Raw genomic sequence first — 22262 nt, forward strand, 5'->3', positions numbered from 1 at the left:
GAGAATGAGCTCTACATCACATTTTAGATAACAAATAGGGTAGTAAAGTAGCAAAGATAGCAGTAAGAACCTAATTTTTCCCTCTAAGAAGTCAGTCTTTCTTCTTAAATGCCACAGCCTAGAAGGGACACAAATCACCCCACTCATATTTCATTGGCTAGGACCCGTCACCTGGCCTTCCCTAAATGCAATTTTCCCATGCTCCCAGCAAGGAGATAAGACTTAGATATGGATGAACATTAGTAATTGCTATCACAGGAATGTACCATCCTAGAGCAGCTCAGTTTGAGTAATAAGCATGGCTTGTTTAAAATACAAAACAGTAGGAGGGTCTGGGTGGCTCAGTCGTTTTAAGTGTCCAACTCTTGATTTTGGCTAAGGTCATAATCTCAGGTTCGTGAGATCGAGCCCTGTGTCAGCTCTGTGCTGCTCCGGGCAGGGAGCCTGCTTAAAATTCTCTCTTCCCCTGCTTAAGATTCCCTCTGTCTCTCCTCCCCCTTGGCTCCCAAGCTCTCTCTAAAAATTAAAGATAAAAATAAAAATAAAATAAAACAAAATACAAAACAGTAAGAGACATCAGATGCAATAGGTACTGGGACCAGATCACAGAAACCAATGAAAGTTTTGTAAAGTAGCCTTAGGGGTAGGGAATAACTGTGGGTTTCTAATGTAAGAGGCAATGTTAGGAAGCTCAATATGCTTGTAGCATGCAAAATGCATGATGGAGAAGACATAAAGTAAGGGAGAAAAATTAGGAGACATTTGCAATAATTTGAGGCAGGACCTGTAGGATAATGGGAGAATGTCACAAAATTGGGACAGTTAGTAACAACTGACAAAGAAAGGGGGCAAGAGGGGCCCCTGACTGGCTCAGTCGGTACAGCATGTGACTCTTGATTTCCAGAGTTGCGAGTTCAAGCCCCAGGTTGGGTGTAGAGATTACTAAAAGAAGAAAAAGAAAAAGAAAGAAAGAGGGCAGGAAGCAGAAAAAAGAGCTAAAGAATGACTTCTATGTTTCAAGCCTGGGTAGCTGGTGGTATTGTGAACAAATTATTATAAATACAGGGGCCGGCTTAGAGGGGAAAACAAAAACCTGACTTCTAGACCTGGGTGTCTAATAATGCACTAGTCACTAGCTGCATGCAGCTTTTTAAAGTTTAAATAGAAATTAAATAAAGTTAAAAATTCAGCTCCTGGGGCGCCTGGGTGGCACAGCGGTTAAGCGCCTGCCTTCGGCTCAGGGCGTGATCCCAGCGTTGTGGGATCGAGCCCCACATCAGGCTCCTCCGCTATGAGCCTGCTTCTTCCTCTCCTACTCCCCCTGCTTGTGTTCCCTCTCTCGCTGGCTGTCTCTATCTCTGTCAAATAAATAAATAAATAAATCTTTAAAAAAAAAAAAAATTCAGCTCCTTACTGCCACTAGTCATATTTCGAGTATTCAACTATCTGCTGTGACCTGTGACTACAATACTGGACGGAACAGGTACACAACACATTCATCACTGCACAAAGTTCTATTACACAGCACTTTTCCAAACCCATCAGGCTACAACTAATCAGAAGAAGGTTTTGGAAAAGTAAATGAAACCGGAAACTGAAAAGGAAAACTTTTAAGGAATTTGTGAGCTCATTAAAGGATTCTCATGTGCCCATTCCAAAAAAGGCTGATGAATACCCTAAATGTCCTAACGCAGGAGACTACAGACATTTATTCATTGACCTAGGCAGATGTTCAAACATGTTGTCAATTTTTTAAAATTATTTATTTATTTTGTGGGTTTTTTTTTTTAAGATTTTATTTCTTTATTTGAGAGAGAGGGAGAGAGAGGGAGAGCACAGAGGCAGAGTGAGAGGGAGAAGGAGACTTTCTGCTGAGTCGAGAGCCCGACATGGGGCTGGATCCCCGGACCCCAAAATCATGACCTGAGCCTAAGGCAGAGGCTTAACTGAGTGAGCCACCCAGGCGCCCCTAAATATGTTGTTAGTTTTTAAAATGTTACCAAAAAATTTTTAAATATTACCAAATGGCATACGTACCACCTCATTTTTATAAACCATAAATTCAAATTTATATGTTCCTATACAAATGGAAAAAAATGTTAACATTTCATCATTTTAAATACTGGATTACAGAATTTTTCTTCTTACTTTCTTCTATTTTTTTACTTTTCTAAATACTTTCATATATATTAAAAGCATTTTAATAAAAAAAGAAATATGATTAAAGAATGGAAGTGACAAGGACATAGAACTGGGTTTAATATAAACAATAACAGCATTTAGTTTTGTGCATAAATGGATTGTCCTCCTCAATAATAATGAGAAAAATAAGGTTCCCCACACTGATATCAGGTGTCAGCAAACTATAACCCATGGGCCACATCTGGCCTGCTGCATGTTTTTCTACAGCCCACGAGCCAAGAATGATTTTTACATTTTTAAATGATTGAAAAAAATAAAAAGATTAATATTTCATGACATAAAAATTATAGGAAATCTAGTCCCCATAAATAAAATTTAACTGGAATATAGCCGCACTCACTCACTCATGTATTATCTATGGTTGCTTTGTGCTGCAATGGCAGAAATGGATGGTTGCGACAGAGTCTGTGTGTGGTGTCCTCACAGCTTCACACTGTTGCGTAGCGCATTGCATAGTGCGGTGGCACAATTATAACCACACGGCATTTCAGTGGCCATCCATACAGCTATACTTCAACTTTTATCTACCTGTGTATACCCATCATGTCAAAATAAGAAAAAAAATTAAAACATGGACTTCGAATATCCTGCTTTTAAGGATTATTTTGTTATCAAATTAGATGGCAAAGCATTATACTTACTATGCAATGACATTATAGCTATGCCAGAAGTACACGATATACACTGATATTACCAGACTCATCAGAATATTCCCAACTTAGAGGAAAGCAAGTCAGAAAAATTAGAAAATTTAAAATGGAACTTATCATAGAATTTCTTCATAAAAATAAAAAATGAAAATGAGGCTGCAACCAAAGTAAGTTTCTACATGGCTTAGCTGTCAGTCAAGCAAGGAAAGCCATTTACTAATGTCAAGTTAATTAAATTGTGTTCAGCTAAAGCAGCTAACGAGATGTGTCATAAAAAAATAAAAGTTAAAGATTATTAGTCTTTTGGAGAGAATATTTGCTCAACGAGTTGAAGACAATGGGAACAATATCAATAGTCAATTGAAATACAAGGCAAACAATTTTGAGTGGTTTTCTTTGGCTCTTAATGCACTGACAGGTGTCTGAAACTACTCAGCTGTTGTTTATTCAAGAAGTGCACGCCGAGTTTGAAGTGACTGAAGAGCTGGCATGCCTACACAGAATAATTATGGGTGAGAATATTTTCCAAAAAATTGAGAGAACACTAATTCACTACAACCCAAAGTGGAATCTGCTAAGATGTGTTACCAATAATGGCAAAATACATGTGCAACATAAAAAGGCTTTTTGTTTGACAAAATTAGCTTGACAGAGATTGTGAAAATGTAAAGTATTCAAAACTTATGGTTATTCACATAAGTATTCATCAGCACGTACTCTGGAAAATATCTGAATCTATCTCATGATAAAGAAGCAGGAGTTTTGTTGTTGTTGTTGTTTTAAGATTTTATTTATTTATTTGAGAGAGAGAGAATACAAGTAGGGAGGAGGGGCAGAGGGAGAGGGAGCAGACCCCCTGCTGCAAAGGGAGCCCAATGTGGAGCTCGATCCCAGGACCCTGGAATCAATCATGACCTGGGCCAAAAGCAAACTTTTTTTTTTTTTTTTTAAGATTTTATTTATTTATTTGACAGAGAGAGAGGCAGCCAGCGAGAGAAGGAACACAAGCAGGGGGAGTGGGAGAGGAAGAAGCAGGCTCCCAGCGGAGAAGCCTGATGTGGGACTCGATCCCAGGACTCTGGGACCATGCCCTGAGCCGAAGGCAGCGCTTAACAACTGAGCCACCCAGGCGCCCCCCAAAAGCAAACGCTTAACCAACTGAGTCACCCGGGTGCCCCAGGAACCAGGAGTTTCAACAGTGAACTTCATTTGCTGTCATGGACTTAATTACCATCAGTTCCATGAATTTTTGTCAGAAATAGAAGGGGGGCACCTGGGTGGCTCAATCGGTTAAGTTTGACTCCAGTCATACTCCCAAGTTCCTGGGATCAAGTCCCGAGTCGGGCTCCCTGTTCAGCCGGGAGCCTGCTTCTCCCTCTGCTGCCACTCCCCATGCTTGTGCTCTTTCTCTTTCCCTCTCTCAAATAAATAAAATCTTAAAGAAAAAAAAAAAAGCTGAATATCTTTTTTTTTTAAAGATTTTATTTATTTATTTGACAGACAGAGAGAGCACAAGCAGGGGGAGCAGCAGGCAGATGGAGAGGGAGAAGCAGGCTCCCTGCTGAGCAAGCAGCCTGATGCGGGGATCGATCCCAAGATCCAGGGATCATGACCTGAGCCAAAGGCAGATGCTTAATCGACTGAGCCACCCAGGTGCCCCAGAAGCTGAATATCTTAACATACCCTATCACCAGTTCAATGCTAAGCAGTGCAAGTGTTTTGCTGCAATTGAGCTCAAGAATGAGACTGAAACTTTTCTCAATAGGAAGAGCCACCTTCAACCACTATTACTAAATAATCAGCTTTGGAAATTACTTTCCACTGCAGACTTAAAAATGTTTCTTAATAACTAAATCTAAAATTACAAGGCCTACTGCTTGCTCACCCTGCCATGGATAATGTTCCTGAGAGTCAATGACAATGCTCCTTGGACTGCATTCTTCTTTTTAGATCCCCAGGTAAAGAAAACTGGGGACCTACCCAGGGATAAACTGACTCCTGGTTCCATACAGCAGAGCAAGTATTGTTCCCTGATAATGGAGGTCATGCCCCACAAATAATCAGTAACCTATCCTTAACTTTAGCTACCACAGCAATGAGATGTCACAAGCCCTACAGCACATCAGCAGATCTGTCTAAATGCCCTTGCATGGATTATACTGGGTACAAGACTGGCTTTGGACCATATTCTGGCTGAACAGAGAGGAGTTTGTATGGTTGCCAACACCTCCTATTGAGTTGGATTAATACTACTGGTTAGGTGGAACAATCCATACATGCTAAGGAAAGGAAACTAAGTGGTTATCTGAAAATACCTACTAGTCCCCTCTGGGACTTACTCACTTAGCAGAATCTGGGATCCTGAGGCAGATGGCTGAGATCAACACTGCAGAATGGTTTCATCCTGCTAATTGGGATTCTGTTTATAATCGCCTTAATCAAGTGTCATACGAGACAAACTGAATGGATGTCGATGAATATCTCTGCATCTAATTTTGAAGGGTAGACTGTTGGGAGCAACGGCCTGTAATGGATCACAAGGATCCCTATATGTCCTTGCTGAGAATGACAAACTGAAGGCCTAACAATCCTCTGACTCTAAGCCATTTTTATAACTAGTAATGAAGGCAATTTGGTAGGTCAAAATGACCACAAAGTGACTGCTTACTCTTTCAAACAGGGTCACTGATTTGCTTACTGTTTTGCTACAAAAGGTGCTAAGCCCTTAGTACTGGGTCCCTCAGATGCAGTACAACCCACTACATAAAATGCCATCAGGTGGGCTCCTCATATTACCCCATGGCAGTTAGAGGTAGGGTGAACCAGTGCTATCATGTAACACTCCTGGTGTTTCCTAGGCTGGAATAGTAAAACATTATCTTGCTCTAATCTACTAAGTCTTAATATCCAGTTTTGGCATCTATGGAATTCTAGGAGGTTAAAGTATAAAAACCACATATGTGGGGCGCCTGAGTGGTGCAGTCCTTGGGCGTCTGCCTTCGGCTCAGGGCGTGATCCCGGCGTTATGGGATCAAGCCCCACATCAGGCTCCTCCACTATGAGCCTGCTTCGTCCTCTCCCACTCCCCCTGCCTGTGTTCCCTCTCTCGCTGGCTGTCTCTATCTCTGTCAAATAAATAAATAAAATCTTTAAAAAAAAAAAAAAACACATACGTTTCTGGGGTGCCTCAGTGGCTCAGTCAGTTGGCTCAGTCCAACTCTTGGTTTCAGCTCAGATGGTGATTTCAGGGTCCTGAGATCAAGCCCTTAGTTGGGCTCCACACTCAGTGCAGAGTCTACTTGTCTCTCTCCCTCCCCCACCACCGCTCCCCACACTTGCTTGTGCTCCCTCTCTCTCACAAATAAATGAATAAATAAAAACCACATGTGTTTCATAAAATTAATTCCCGGAATCTTCGCCCCAAAGCAAAATGTTGGTCCAGATACAATTTCTACTTCAAGTGCGCTAACCATTTATACGTTAATCACTAACAACACAACTACTTGGTTGGAAGCCCTGGAAGTCTATTATGGTACATGTCCACAGAGTCTAAACACCTGAGTCTTAAAACAATGGAATCCAGCACTTTCAGAAGTTATAACTAGCTTTTTTTTAATGTTTTTTTATTACGTTAGTCACTGTACAGTACATCCATGGTTTCTGATGTAAAGTTCGATGATTCATTAGTTGCGTATAACACCCAGTGCACCATGCAATACGTCCCCTCCTTACTACCCATCACCAGCCTATCCCATTCCCCCACCCCCTCCCTCTGAAGCCCTCAGTTTGTTTCTCAGAGTCCATAGTCTCTCATGCTTCATTCCCCCTTCTGATTACCCTCCCTTTCTTTATCCCTTTCTTCCCCTACCGATCATCCTAGTTCTTATGTTCCATAGATGAGAGAAATCATATAATTGTCTTTCTCTGCTTGACTTATTTCACTTAGCATTATCTCCTCCAGTCCCGTCCATGTTGCAGCAAATGTTGAGAACTCGTTCTTTCTGATAGCTGAGTAATATTCCATTGTATATATGGACCACAACTTCTTAATCCAATCATCTGTTGCAAGGCATCTCGGCTCCTTCCACAATTTAGCTATTGTGGACAGAGCTGCTATGAACACTGGGGTGCATATGGCCCTTCTCGTCACTACGCCTGTATCTTTGGGGTAAATACCCAGTAATGCAATGGCTGGATCATAGGGTAGCTCAATTTTTAACTTTTTAAGGGACCTCCACACTGTTTTCCAGAGTGGCTGTACCAACTTGCATTCCCACCAACAATGTAGGAGGGATCCCCTTTCTCCACATCCTCTCCAGCAATTGTTGTTTCTTGCCTTGTTAATTTTTGCCATTCTAACTGGCTTAAGGTGGAATCTTAGTGTGGTTTTGATTTGAATTTTCCTGATGGCTAATGATGTTGAAAATTTTTTCATGTGTCTGTTAGCCATTTGTATGTCTTCATTGGAAAAGTGTCTGTTCATATCTTCTGCCCATTTTTTGATTTATTTGTTTCTCGTGTATTGAGTTTGAGAAGTTCTTTGTAGATCTTGGATACCAGTCTTTTATCTGTAGCATCATTTGCAAATATATTCTCCCATTCCGTGGGCTGCCTCTTAGTTTTTTTGACTCTTTCCTTGGCTGTGCAGAAGCTTTTTATCTTGATGAAGTCCCACAAGTTCATTTTATCTTTTGTTTCTCTTGCCTTTGGAGATGTGTCATGAAAAAGGTTGCTTTGGCCAATGTCGTAGAGAGTGCTGCCTATGTTCTCCTCTAGGATTTTGATGGATTCCTGTCTCACATCGAGGTCTTTCATCCATTTGGAGTTTATCTTTGTGTATGGTGTGACAGAGTAGTCAAGTTTCATTCTTTTGCATGTAGCTGTCCAATTTTCCCAGCACCATTTATTGAAGAGACTGTCTTTTTTCCACTGGATGTTTTTTCCTGCTTTGTCAGAGATTAGTTGCCCAAAGAGCCGAGGGTCCATTTCTGGGTTCTCTATTCTGTTCCATTGGTCTATGTGTCTGTTTTTGTGCCAGTACCATGCTGTCTTTGTGATCACAGCTTTGTAGTACAGCTCGAAATCCGGCATTGTGATGCCCCCAGCTTTGTTTTTCCTTTTCAACAGTCCCTTGGCGATTCGGGGCCTTTTCTGGGTCCATACAAATTTCAGGACTATTTGTTGCAGTTCTTTGAAAAATGTCATCGGTATTTTGATTGGGATAGCATTGAAAGTGTAGATTGCTCTGGGTAGCATGGACATTTTAACTATGTTAAATCTTCCAATCCATGAGCATGGAATATTTTCCTATCTTTTTGAGTCTTCCTCAATGTCTTTCAAGAGTGATTTGTAGTTTCTAGAATATAGGTCCTTTACGTCTCTGGTTAATTCCAAGGTAACGTATGGTTTTTGATGCTATTGTAAATGGGATGGATTCCCTAATTTCTCTTTCTTCGGTCTCGTTATTCATGTATAGAAATGCAACTGATTTCTGAGCATTGATTTTGTGTCCTGCCAATTACTGAATTGCTCTATAACTTCTAATAGTTTGGGAGTGGATTCTTTTGGGTTTTCCATATAGAGTATCATGTCATCTGTGGAGAGATTTTGACTTCTTCTTTGCCAATGTGGATACCTTTTACCCCTTCTTGTTGTCTGACTGCTGTTGCAAGGACTTCTAGTACTATGTTGAATAATAGTGGCGAGAGTGGGCATCCTTGTCGTGTTCCTGATCTTAAGGGAAAGGCTTCCAGCTTTTCCAAATTGAGAATGATATTTGCTGTAGGCTTTTAATAGATGGTTTTTATGAGATTGAGGAATGTATCCTCTACCCCTACACTCTGAAGGGTTTTAATCAGGAGAGGATGCTGTTGTATTTTGTCAAATGCTTTTTCTGCAACTATTGAGAGAATCATATGATTTCTGAATTTTTCTTTCGGATAAAATCTAAGACCCTGATCAATTTGCAAATGTTGAACCACCCTTGCATCTCAGGGATGAATCGCACTTGGTCATGATGGATATACCTTTTAATGTACTGTTGGATTCTATTAGCCAGGATCTTGTTGAGGATTTTGGCATCCATATTCATTAGGGAAATCGGTCTGTAATTCTCCTTTTTGATGGAGTCTTTGCCTGGTTTGGGGATCAAGGTAATATTGGCCTCATAGAATGAGTTTGGTAGCTTGCCTTCTGTTTCTATTTTTTGAAATAGCTTTAGGAGAATAGGTATTATTTCTTCTTTGAATGTTTGGTAGAATTCCCCAGGAAAACCGTCCAGGCCTGGAGTTGTGTTATTTGGAAGGTTGTTTATCACTGACTCAATCTCTTCATAATTAATTGGCCTGTTTAAAAAATCAATTTCTTCCTGTTTCAGTCTTGGTAGTTTATAGGTTTCCAGGAAGGCCTCCATCTCTACCAGATTGCTTAATTTATTGGCATAAAGCTGTTGGTAAAAGCTTCTAGTAATCCTTCCAATTTCACTGGTGTTGGTTGTGACCTCTTCTTTTTCATTCATGATCTTACTCATTTGGGTCCTTTCTCTATTCTTCTGGATAAGTCTTGCCAGTGGTCTGTCAATTTTATTGATTCTCTCAAAGAACCAGCTTCTAGTTCTGTTGATCTGCTCTACTGTACTCCTGGTTTCTAATTCATTGATTTCTGCTCTAATCTTGGTCAGCTGCTTCTTCGTGCGTGGATTAGGCCTGTCCCTCTGTTGCTGTTCCAGCTTCTTGAGGTGAGAATATAAAAACTGCATTTTAGATTTTTCTATTCTTTTGAGTGAGGCTTGGATGGCTATGTATTTTCCCCTTAGGACTGCCTTTGCAGTATCCCATAGGTTTTGGACCGTTGTGTTTTCATTCTCATTGGTCTCCATAAATTGTTTAAATTGATTTTTGATAACCTGGTTTATCGAATCATTCCTGAGCAGGAAGGTTCTTAGTCTCCAAGTGTTTGAGTTTCTTCCAAATTTTTCTTTGTGGTTGAGTTCCAATTTCAAAACGTTGTGGTCTGAGAATATGCAGGGAATAATTTCAGTCTTTTGGTATCGGTTGAGACCTGTTTTGTGACCCAGAACATGGTCTATTCTTGAGAATGTTCCATGGGCATTAGAATAGAATGAGTATTCTTTGGTTCTGGGGTGTAGTGTTCTATATATATCTATGAGGTCCAACTCGTCGAGTATGGCATTCAAAGCTCTTGCTTCTTTGCTGATTTCTTGCTTAGGTGATCTGTCTATTGCTGATATTGGAGTGTTGAGGTCCCCTACTATTAGCGTATTTTTATCTCTATGTCTCTTTATTGTGGTTAAGAGTTGGCTTGTGTATCTTGCTGCTCCCCTGTTGGGGGCATATATATTTATAATTGTCATATCCACTTGGTGGATACATCCTTTAAGAATAATATAGTGCTCTTCTGTGTCTCTAACTATAGTCTTTAGTTTAAAATCCAATCTGTCTGATACGAGAATTGCTACCCCAGCTTTCTTTTGAGGTCCATTTGCGTGAAAGATGGTATTCCATCACTTTACTTTCAGTCTGAATGTATCTTTAGGTTCAAAATGAGTCTCTTGTAGACAGCAAATGGATGGGTCATATCTTTTTATCCAATCTGCAACCCCGTGGCGTTTATGGGAGCATTTAGGCCATATACATTGAGACCGATTATTGAGAGATATGATTTTAATGATGCCATGTTGCCAGTAAAGTCTTTGTTTCTATAGATTGTGACTTTCTGTTCTGTATCACTCTTGGGGCCTTTTTACTTTTATAGAACCCCCCCTTAATATCTCCCGTAGGTCTGGTTTCATGGTTACAAAATTGGTCAATGACTGGCGATTCTGGAAGGTCTTTATTTCTCCATCAATTCTGAATGACAGCCTTGCTGGATAAAGGATCCTTGGCTGCATGTTTTTCTCTGAAAGAGCTTTAAAAATGCTCCCCCAACCCTTTCTCTCATTCCAGGTCTGTGTAGACAGGTCTGACGTAATTCTGATACCTTTGCCTTGGTACATGAGAAATTTCTTTGCCCTGGCCGCTTTCAATACTGTATCCTTGGATCTAATATTTGCGAATTGCACTATGACGTGACATGGTGTAGGTTTGTCGTGGTTGAGCTTTGGAGGGGTCCTCTCTGCCTCTTGGACACGAATGTTTGTTTCCCTTGCTAGATTACGGAAGTTTTCAGCTACAATTTGTTCAAATCTCTCTTCTAGACCTATTTTTCTCCACCCCCTCGCGGATGCGGATGATTCTGACACTGGAACGTTTCATTGAGTCAGTGATCTCCTGTAACCTACATTCTTGAGCGTGGATTTTTTTGAGTCCAGATTCTTTTTTAGCTTTTTCTTCTACTAACCCATCCTCCAATTCGCTGATACGTTCTTCTCCCTCATTCACCCTGGCCGTCAGAGCCTCTCGTTTTGACTGCATTTGGCTCATAGAATTTTTAATTTCTGCCAGGTTCACTCTCATTTCCGCCCTTAGAGAGTCTATATTCTCATTAACATTTTCGTTAATACTTTTTTCAAGTCTACACATCATCTTGACCATTGTTACTCTGAATTCCATTTCTGATAATTTGGTTATATCCATATCCATTAGTTCTGTGGCAGAGGCCACCGACTCATTGTCTTTTCCTTGCTGGGGGGGATTTCTCCTTCTCGTCATTCTGATGAGGAGAGGGTGCAGGGTTGTCCAGAGCCCAAATTATTGACCGGGACCCAGGCCATGTGCCCTTGTTTTATAGGGATCTTAGGGATGTGGGCTTCTTGATATTTCAGCCTGCCTTCTGTGTTCTGGGGGAGGGGCCTGCCGCGACGATACTCAGGCAATCCTGTTTGAGTAGAGTTTCCGTGTCCCCTGCGAGGGGGGAATGGGGATGGGCACACTGTGAGCCGGTCTTTCTAGGCTTTTGTTCTCTGGCAGCTTTCCCTGGCAGTTTGCTGTGCCTCTTCTGAGAGTCAGAGCAGCAGTGGCCGAATCTCAGCCTCTGTCTCAGAGCAGAGGGATCGCGGACCGTTCTCCACTGATGTTCTGGCCACTTTAACTCTGTTTCTGTTGGTGCTGCTCAACCCTGCAGCGTCCCGGGATGTGCGCCCCATACCCGGCGTCCCAGCCTTCACTTCCAGGGCCACCGCGTCTCTATCCTTTGTGTTTCTAACACCGCCAGCCGCCCCCACGCACTCCTGGACTCAGTCTGGTTCCAGTGAGCACACCGGAGCTCCGGTTTTCAGTCTGGTGGCGCGTGTTCCCCGGATCACGGTCTCAGGCTGCTGTCTCGCGGGATCCGGTCCGCGAGTGCGCCCGCTCCTCCGTGCAGGTGGCTACCGCTTCCCAGCGCCCGAACGCGGCGGCTCCCTCCCCCTTCCGTTTATCTTCCGATATCTGTGCACGGTTTCACAGCTCCCCGCTTCGTACCTCAAAACTCAGCGCTGGAGATGTTCATTTGTAGAGATCCAGATGTATCTTCCTGCGTCTCAGGCTGATTCCGTGGATGTTCAGGCTGGTCTGGTACCTATCCAACTCGACTCAGGGGACCGGCTGAAAAAGGGGTCCCCTACTCCTCCGCCATCTTAACTCCCTCCTAAAACTAGTTTTTAAAACAATGTGTAGGGGCGCCTGGGTGGCTCAGTCATTAAGTGTCTGCCTTCAGCTCAGGGTGTGATCATAGGGTCCTGGCATCGAGCCCTACATCGGGCTCCCTGCTCCACTGGAAGCCTGCTTCTTCCTCTCCCACTCCCCCTGCTTGTGACCCCTCTCTCGCTGGCTGTCTCTCTCTCTGTCAAATAAATAAATAAAATCTTTTAAAAAAATTTTTAAAAAAAGAAAAAAATGTGTAAAAAAAAAAAAGATAGGCTGCATGGTTGACAGTTTAGAGGGCACATGTTTAATTGTAATTTTTTTTTTTGAGAGAGAGAGAGGAGGGGGGAGGGGCAGAGGGAGAGAGAGAGAGAGAACAACCCTGAGACCATGACCTGAGTTGAAATCAAGAGTCAGATGCTTAACTGACTGAGCCACCCATGTACCCTATCACATATTTATTTTAAACGACAAGCTCCTCATAAAAATATTATTACTCTTTGATCCACTAGTTTGACTCTAGATGATTCAGCAAAAGTAAATAAATGGAAAAAAAAAAGCAATATATAAGAGCATTCTCAACTAAACTCCACTGAAGTGATTTGTAGAAAGAAGTAACCCACTACGACCTCAATATAAACATACTGAGTATGCCTGCAGCAAGAGAAACACACACAACCAGTAGACTACTTTCTAGCACGCTGGAGTAAGTTAAATGCTTACCAAGAATCAGTTATTTTCTCCCAACCTGTTTACAAAAGTTGGACTTGTGGATCAAATTGTATAATTTATTTAAAATCATAGATATCACTGAAAAATGATCATGCAAAGAGACGTGACACTTCTATGAAAGTTAAATGTTTTAGAAAGTTGTTCTAAAAATACCGTATCAAATTAGGTGTGAGAGAAACAACTGTAAAAGACTGGGGGGAAATCATAAATATCTAGAATGACTCTTCAGACTGTTTTATAAGTGTCTTTATGTTCTAGCTCTGCTTTAAACAAATCGGAAGATAGAGGTAATAGATATGGTTATGCTAGAACGAGGACATGGAATTCTTTTTTTTTTTTTTAAGATTTTATTTATTTATTTGACAGAGAGAGAGAGCCAGCCAGCGAGAGAGGGAACACAGCAGGGGAGTGGGAGAGGAAGAAGCAGGCTCCCAGCGGAGGAGCCTGATGTGGGGCTCGATCCCAGGACTCTGGGATCACGCCCTGAGCTGAAGGCAGATGCTTAATGACTGAGCCACCCAGGTGCCCCATGATGACTTGGAATTCTAATCAACAGACCCATATTTTTTTTTAAAAGTCCTGACCCTCTATCAAAATTGCCAAGTAAATGTACATTTATTAACATTTTCAATTAAAATTTCTTATAATAACTTCATTTATGATTCCCCCTTTAACTGACTTTTTCAATGAAAGCCCTACTACCAGTGACCTAGGAGAAAAGGTTTTTATGGCAAATCAAATATTTTATAGCACTGCTACTGATTTTTAAAAGAACTAGAAACAGGGGCACCTGGCTGGCTCAGTCAGTGGAGCATGAGAGCTTGATCTCGGGGTTGTGAGTTTGAGCCCCATGTTAGGTGTAGAGATTGCTTAAAAATAAAATCTTTAGGGGGACGCCTGCGTGGCTCAGTAGTTAAGTGTCTGCCTTCAGCTCAGGTCATGATCCCAGGGTCCTCGGATCGAGCCCCGCATCAGGCTCCCTGCTCAGCGGGCAGCCTGCTTCTCCCTTTCCCACTCCCCCTGCTTGTGTTCCCTCTCTCGCTGTGTCTCTGTCAAATATATAAAATCTTTAAAATACTAACTAACTAAATAACTAAATAAATAAAATCTTTAGGGATGCCTGGGTGGCACAGTCGGTTGAGTGTGACTCTTGGTTTCGGCTCAGGTCATGATCTCAGGGTCATGGGATCATGCCCCACATTGGGCTCCACACTCAGAGAGGAGTCTGCTTGAGATTCTCTCTCCCTCTCCCTCTGCCCCTCCCGCTCATGCACGAGCACTCTCTCTCTCTCAATAAATATATCTTTAAAAAAATAAATAAATAAAATATAATCTTTTTTAAAAAATTGGAAACATTTAGACATACAATATGAAGGAGATGAAATACAAACACATGTAAACATTTATTAAAATAAAACTGAGTGAAGGGAACCTGGCTGGCTAAGTGGAGCATGTGGCTCTTGATCTCAGGGTCATGAGTTTGAGCCCCACACTGGGTGTAGACAGTACTTAAATAAACTTAAAAAAAAATTGAGAGGGGCACCTGGGTGGCTCAATCAGTTAAATGTCTGCCTTTGGCTCAGGTCACGATCTCAGGGTCCTTGATCAGATCAAGCCCCACATCGGGCTCCCTGCTAAGAGGGAGACTGCTTCTCCCTCTCCCTCTCCCTCTCCCTCTGCTCCTCCCTGTTGCTTGTGCTCTTGAGAGCACTCTCTCTTTCTCTGTCAAATAAATAAAATCTTTAAAGAAAAACAGTGAAATAATTGATTATAACTACATAAATCACAAATAATTGATTATAACTACATAAAAACTATGTATATTGATAAAGATTAGAAAATCAGAAAGTAAGGGGCACCTGGGTAGCTCAGTAGGTTGAGCATCCAGCCCTTGATTTTGGCTCAAGTCATGATCTCAGGGTCATGGGCTTGAGACCCCACATTGGGTTCTGAGCTCATCAGGGAGTCTGCAGCTCTCCCTCTCCCTCTGCTCCCCTCCACTTACTCTCTCTCTCTCAAATAAATGAATAAATCTTAAAACAAAAGAAAAAAAGAAAGTAAAATATGTTCTGTAAGTTTGGTTATAAATTATAAATTAGGGGTGCCTGGGTGGCTCAGTCAATTAAGTGTCTGCCTTTGGCTCAGGTCATGATCCCAAGGTCCTGGATTTGAGCCCTGCATTGGGCTCCTTGCTCAGCGGGGAGTCTGCTTCTCCCTCTCCCTCTGCCTTCCACTCCCCTTGCTTGTGCTCTCTCTCTCTCTTTCTCTCTGTGTGTCAAGTAAAGAAATAAAATCTTAAAAAATAAGTAGATAAATAAATAAATGGTATCTCTTAGGAATTCTTAAAGTTATTTTGACAGGGCACCTGGGTGGCTCAGTCAGTTGGGCATCTGCTTTCGGCTCAGGTCATGATCCTGGGATCCTGGGATCAGGCCCCAAATCGGGCTCCCTGCTCAGCGGGGAGCCTGCTTCTCCCTATCTCTCTGCCACTCCCCCTACTTGTGCTCGCTCCTGTTCTGTCAAGTAAACGAATAAAAATCTTAAAAGAAAAAAGTTATTTTGATATAATTTTGTTAAAATAGCAATCTACCTTGGGGTACTTAAAATATGATTCAATATTTAAAAACAGAATACACCAGGGGGCACCTGGGTGGCTCAATCAGTTAAGCCTCCGACACTCAATTTTGGCTCAGGTCATGATCTCAGGGTCCTGGAACTGAGCCCAGAGGCAGGCTCCATGCTGGGCATGTAGCATGCTCAAGATTCTCTCTCCCTCTCCCTCTGCCCTTCCCCTCTGCTCTTGCTTTCTGTCTCAAATAAATAAGTAAAATCTTAAAAAAAAAAAAAAAGCATTAAAAGTCTTCTGGGAATGGATCAGGGGGTGGGAAGGGATGGAGTGAGTGGTTATTCTTTAAAAGATTATTAGTATTATTTGCTCTTATAATCACAGATACAAATTATTTAGATATATGTATTTTTATATACGTGAAGTAATTACTACCACTTAATATAACCACCATGAGCCAAAGACAATACCTTGGGGCGTGGAAAGATGTTGCTCTTGTAGCTTCTCCTGAGAGAGGAGTCCCAAGTAGCTGAGAACAACATACTTTGTTTCATAGTGAAATCCTAGAGGCACAGTAGTAGAAGACGCCATTGAGTTGGCTGCCAGAACTCCAAAAGTCTACTTATAGATGTGTAAAACCTAAAAACATAAAAAGTATTTTTTTTCAGTTTAAAGTTTGTTACATGCCAGTACATTTCCCCAGCAACTGTAATTATTCAACTAAATACCAAAATAAATATTTCTCACTTTTTTCCCAGTAATTTTTAAAAATTCTAACTTTAGTTTACTTACAAGTGGGAATTTATTAACTTAGATTTCAGAGCAAAACCAAATTTCCCTTCTATTCCTCTCTAGTTTCTCTGTTTTCACCTATGTGGCAAAAACACTGGCTATGCCCCCACCTTTCCCTTCACCCTAATCTACATTCTCTTATTTCTTTTAATAATAATAATAGGGCCACCTGACTGGTTCAGTTGGTAGAGCATACCACTCTCGATCTCAGGGTTGTGAGTTCAAACCCCATGCCGGGTGTGGAGATTACTTAAAAATAAAATCTTAAAAAAATAAAGCCTCCAAAATTCTAGCTAGGTCCATGGCCACACAACTGCAGGCCACATTTCCCAGATCCTTAGCAGCTTAATGTGCCAAATGATTAGCCTGAGTCAGAGGAATATGAGTGGAAGGTATGTGGGCAATCTGTGGGTCTCTCCTTAAAGATTTTCTCTTTCCTCCTTGCTATGGTTTGGAATGTGAATATGGAAGACAACCAGTTCTGACATGCAAACAAGGAGACCACTTAAGGGATGGTAAAGTAACAAGAGAGAAGGAACTGGGTCCCTGAATCACCACGTGTAGAAGAGCCACCTGCCAGCCTGGACTAACCCCCTCTGGACCGTCATTTAAGGCACTTCATTATGAAATCTCTTCCTTAGGCATCCTGACTTGTACCCTAACTAATACAACTAGAACTTTTACCTTTTCACATGGACTTAGTAGCTGTTTTACCTAACATGTGCCTTAATAGTTGTTTCAAATCAAAAATTCTTATTAAGGAGTTTCCAAATAACTTAGTTTTTTACTTCAACAATAACACTAACTGCTTTAAGATCTTGGGAAATATCCAGTAAAAGAAAAAGAGATTCAGATAACTAACAACATGAAAAGGAGACAAGCACTGCTGACAAAATTTAAGATCTATAAGCAAACTAAGAGAAATGTCTAAGAACGATAAACAATGAAAAAAACACATGCAGAATTTAAAATACACAAAAGAAAACAGTGGCTATATAAAGAGAGAAAAAGGAATAACATAAAAATATGCTTTGAATGGTTAAATACTGTCTTTAAAAAATGCATTTATGGTTGCTATTATCAGTTTACTTAGGCTATCGAAAGAAAACCTAGTGCAATATTTAAAAGTCCCTATTGTTTCCTATCTTCAGGGAGCAATGCTACCAAATTATATCAAAACATACATTAAATCAAACAGTAGGTCTTAGACTGCTCTGTTCAACTTTAAAAGTTTATCAACTTCAGAAAGTATTTCAAAATTATTAATACATACTCCAAAGAAAGGGAACAAGTGTCACAGCTTACATCACAGGAATAAAAGCCACACCCACAGTGTAATTACAGGGTGCTTTACTCCTAAAAAGCTCAAAATATTTGATACTTTTACAGTTACCATTTAATAGTGGCAGAACTTCAAATTTGCAAATATGAAAAGGGATACCACAGAGGTAAAATAAGTTTTCTGAGGCCTATCGGTCAAGTACTAGCTAGCAGCGATGCCGTCATGAACCTTCGCTTTTTTATTGTATTTTTTTGCCTGCCTACCATCTGAACCCAATTTCCTTTATAGGGATCATCCAACATTGTGTCAATCTCGATAGGAAACAGAAATCTCCCAGCCCCTACTATAAAAGCTAAAATGAGCTAGATTTTTTTCTTTCCCATTCTCCTGTTCTGCGGCATGTAGGGTATGAAATCTAGGTTCAGCCAAGTCAGAGACTCCTACCAAGATCTAGATTGTGGAAAGACATTTAAATTAAAGATAATTCATGGAGAAGGTTGTGGTACTAGGTCAGCAAAGGCAGAGGTGCAGGTTGGATAGCAGTATCCTAACTCTCTATTCCTTGGCCTGATCCCGGCTGAGTCTGCAGCCAAGGCTCCCTTGGTTCCTGCCTGTTTCCCAAACCTAATTTTCCAGCTTCCCATCCATTCTGTGAGCTACCCAATGCCCTTTTCGTAAGTCCCATTTCTATTTAAATAAGCTAGAATGACTTTGTGTTGTTGGCAACCAAGAACTAACTGGAACAAGGGCCAAGACTGGAACCTAATTTTCTTAAAATGTGTGAGGCAGTTCCCTGATTCTAACACACTACTTTAATGTGAAGATTACTAGACTAAATTTATAGTTTAGAAAAATCTTTAAAGTCCTCATATCGACCTAGTAATTGTATCTACTGAAACAGAAGGCAATGCCTTCTGATAATTTTGTGTGTTCATTCAACACACGTTTCTTAAGATACAAGGTACTCTACAGACATCAGGCACAAAGACAGTAATTAAGATAAACCACCCGCCTTCTGGAGTTTTTGACCAACAAGAGGAAAACAAAAATATGCAAGTAAATCAGAACAATAAAGTTCTATGATACAAGTCAGTATCCAGGAAGTAGGAGAAGGCAATCCAAAAGAAGAAGTAGGAAAGTCTCTCTGGGAAAGGGAAAAAGTAGAAATCAGGAAAGCCTTTATGAAGTAAAATCTGAGCCAATCTTGGAACATTGAGTAGGTATTCACTAACTGACAGCATAGGGAGATGAGACAGGGATGATTTTAGATGTAAAGAAGGCCAGGAAAAAGCACAGAAGCATTTTGAAACAGCATGAAACATAAAAACTAAAGAAATTTGACATGGCTAAATCGAAAGATGGAAGGCTCAGCAGGAGTAAGCAGCAGTCAGCATTTGGTGTGCTTTGTACACTATGGGATTCTGGGAAGCTTAGGTTTTATCCTATAAGCAAGGAATTATTTTGACCATGTTCATGAATGAACCCCCTAAAACTGTATGCAAATTCTCTGTGCATGAGCGTTTTTTTCTGGAAAGAAAAATTATTCCATTTCTCTCGTTAGAGTCTCAAATGAGATCATGATGTCAAACAGGCTAAAAATTACTACAGAACACTACCAGGAACTACTGAAAGGTTTCAAGCAAGAAAAGCGTATCAACAGATTATATTCTAGAAAAATCACCCTGGAGGTGGTGTGGAAGATTAAGAATAGAGATTGGAGGCAAGGACACAAGTTAGGGGAATACTGGAGAAATCCAAACAAGAGATGTATGGAGGCATAAATTAGAGCAAGAACACGAGAAAGAAGGGCATAAATAGGAAAAATATTAAGAGCTTTAAAGATTTAACTCAGTAAGAGTACTCCAGGCAGCTGTAGGGAAAGTGATGTTACTCCTACCTCCCAAATCAGATAATATAGGAAGAGCTGGTTTAGGAGAGGATAATAGGTTCACTCTGGGGCATACTGAATTTAAAAATACCTAGGAGTTGTTCAGGTGAAGATGTACATCAAGTAGTTGGACGTAACAGGTCTTACACTAAAAGCTCTGGACTGGAGATACAAAATTGTGCTCTGCATAGATACAAGTCAATGAAATTATCTAAGGAGACCGCATGGAGAGTTAGTGACTTCCAATGGGTAGGAAGTGTCAAAATTTCAGGTAGGAGTGAGAATGGATATTACAGTTCGAAAAACCCATATTCCATAGATAGTTTCACACCGGGAAGGGAAACATTACCTACTGTTTTCAGATTACAAAGTATAGAAAATAAAGCTCAGCAAATCTTCAATCTTCTTTATTTTTTCTTCAATCTTCTCTATATCATTGACTCAGTACATGGATGGGAGGGAAGAATAAAAGCACCCAGCACTCCCTACCCCAAGCACCACCACCAGAATAGGAGCCAGAGAATTTTTTATTTATCAAAAGGAGACATGGTTTTAAAAAATATGTCAAGAAATACTGGTTTCAAAAAAAAAAAAAAAAGAAAAAAGAAATACTAGTTTCATCTGAAAAAGAAACACCATTAGAATTCAGGGCAAAACTAACATTTCAGGGGTCATTAAAAGATGAGAAGCTGGCAGAGGCAACCTTCAAGTCTGGATTGGAACAGTCAGAAAGGAAGGAAGAAAAACAGGAAAGAGTGTGTTTACAGAAGTCAGGGGAGGAAACTTACTAAGAAGGTAGTGAAGAAATGTGTGAAATATAACAACACACCAGAAAGAATGAAAATGCCAGGGTAATGATCCCTGACCAGTTCTATCTGCTGGCCAGGGGCAATAGCAAAAGGTAGGGAGTTGAAAACCGAATGGGAAGTGAAAAGGGAGAGAAAGAAGTTTTAGTTTATTCTTTCAAAGAAAGAGCCTGGTTGGATGGGAAGAAAAGAATAGAGACCAGAGAGAGAGAGATGAGTTTGAGAGTTCATTTGTTTTGTTTTTGTGCACAACAAGAGTCTTAAGCATGTTTACACTCAGTGGAGAAGGAGCCAATGAGATATAAATACAGAAAGCAAGGAATAAATTATGAAGTGAAGTTCCAAAAGAGAGGGGAGAACAGAGCAAATCAGTAACAAAGTTTCAGCTTTACAAAATCTCAGAAGTTTTTGGTAACAGGAATAAAGAAGTACTCATATTCTGAATAATGCTTTAAATAAAAAACGATGTTCTCAAATTTGTTATATTCACATTCCTGTATGTATTTATCAAAAATCTGTATCTGAAGACAATTCTAGTTATTCTCCAAACCAGATGCCATAGAAAAAGCATAGTTCACTGAATTTCCAAGTTCGATTTTCAGCCTAGTGCTCTTCAAATTTTCTTACAAATCCCAATTGCCTAACCATAAACGCAATCTTAATCACGGATTTCATAATTTTCCATCCTCCAGACTCGCTTTACTATTTGCAGTAAAGGCCTCAGCTCTAGTATACATTAATATTCACACAACCATATATTTAGTGGATGATTATACTCTATTCAATTATTTTAACATTTTTCAATGATTTTACACTAACGGACAAGATGATAATACAAACTCCAATCATTTAAGTTCAGTATACAGTTTTTAGGCTTTAAATGTGTATTGTATAATCCAGTTATAAACATACCAGACCTAAATATGACAGACGTACAGCATCTCTCCAACCTCTAATTTAGCTTGAGCTTCTAGGTGTAAAGCAACAAAGCAGCTCATTCACGCCTGTGATCAGGTGGTGGGGTAGACAGACCCTAGGAACACTATTACACATCTAGTGTGTTTGTATTAAATTACAGAACACACAAAATGTAAACTGCACAGCACTACTACAGGGTCATGTACTCTAAGGGTATTCTGGGAAGAGAGGGCATGCACTTTCTTTGCAACATTCTGTAGTGCGGAGTCAGCATACTGCACAATGGGCTCTTGCATTTCGAACAAATATAAATAAATTACATCTGCCTGAGACCTCTATATCTGAAGCACTCTTCCATGTGTTGTCATAGTAATCCTCTATGCTAGAAGGAAAAGGTAACAGTCTCAATTTTATTGATGGAGAAACAAGAATAGACAAATAATTTGCACAAAATCACACGGCTAGTTAACACTGCAATCACTCGGTTAGGTACATTGTCTTCAGTTCGGAACTCTTTGCCTTTAACTGCATACACTCAATGCATATTTACTGCATGTCAGGCAATGTGCTGGGTGAGAATACAGAGGTGAAAATACTAACAATAACAGTAGGAAGAAATAGTAGACAAACAAGGTGTTTTTTCGAACAACTACTGAAAAGAGCAAATTTGTCAATTTTAAGAATGGCGCCAAGGAAAAAAGGAAAAAGACAAATCCTGTAAGCAGGGTATAATGCTCAAGTCCATCCCACTACTGCCTTATCAACACAGAGTACATTTCATAGGTAAGACATCTCAAGCTTCTTTTTAAATGATAAGAAGAACACAGTTATTTTTACTCTAAATT

The 22262-nt window shown here is 40.4% G+C and overlaps 1 protein-coding gene across 3 annotated transcripts in view; it reads right to left on the minus strand.

Annotated features, from left to right (window-relative positions):
* BCL2L13 (BCL2 like 13) overlaps positions 1-22262 on the minus strand; it is a 91211-nt gene that overhangs the window by 64852 nt on the left and 4097 nt on the right. For all 3 annotated transcript variants that reach the window (XM_045775147.2, XM_045775157.2, XM_087855465.1), the window contains exon 2: positions 16202-16370. In XM_045775147.2, the coding sequence (XP_045631103.2) occupies positions 16202-16322 (121 nt within the window). In that variant the 5' untranslated portion in view covers positions 16323-16370. The remainder of the gene's footprint in view (positions 1-16201; positions 16371-22262) is intronic.

Source organism: Ursus americanus, chromosome 25, assembly GCF_024610735.1.
Source record: "Ursus americanus isolate L20-20 chromosome 25, mUrsAme1.1.p, whole genome shotgun sequence".
Lineage (NCBI taxonomy): Eukaryota > Metazoa > Chordata > Mammalia > Carnivora > Ursidae > Ursus > Ursus americanus.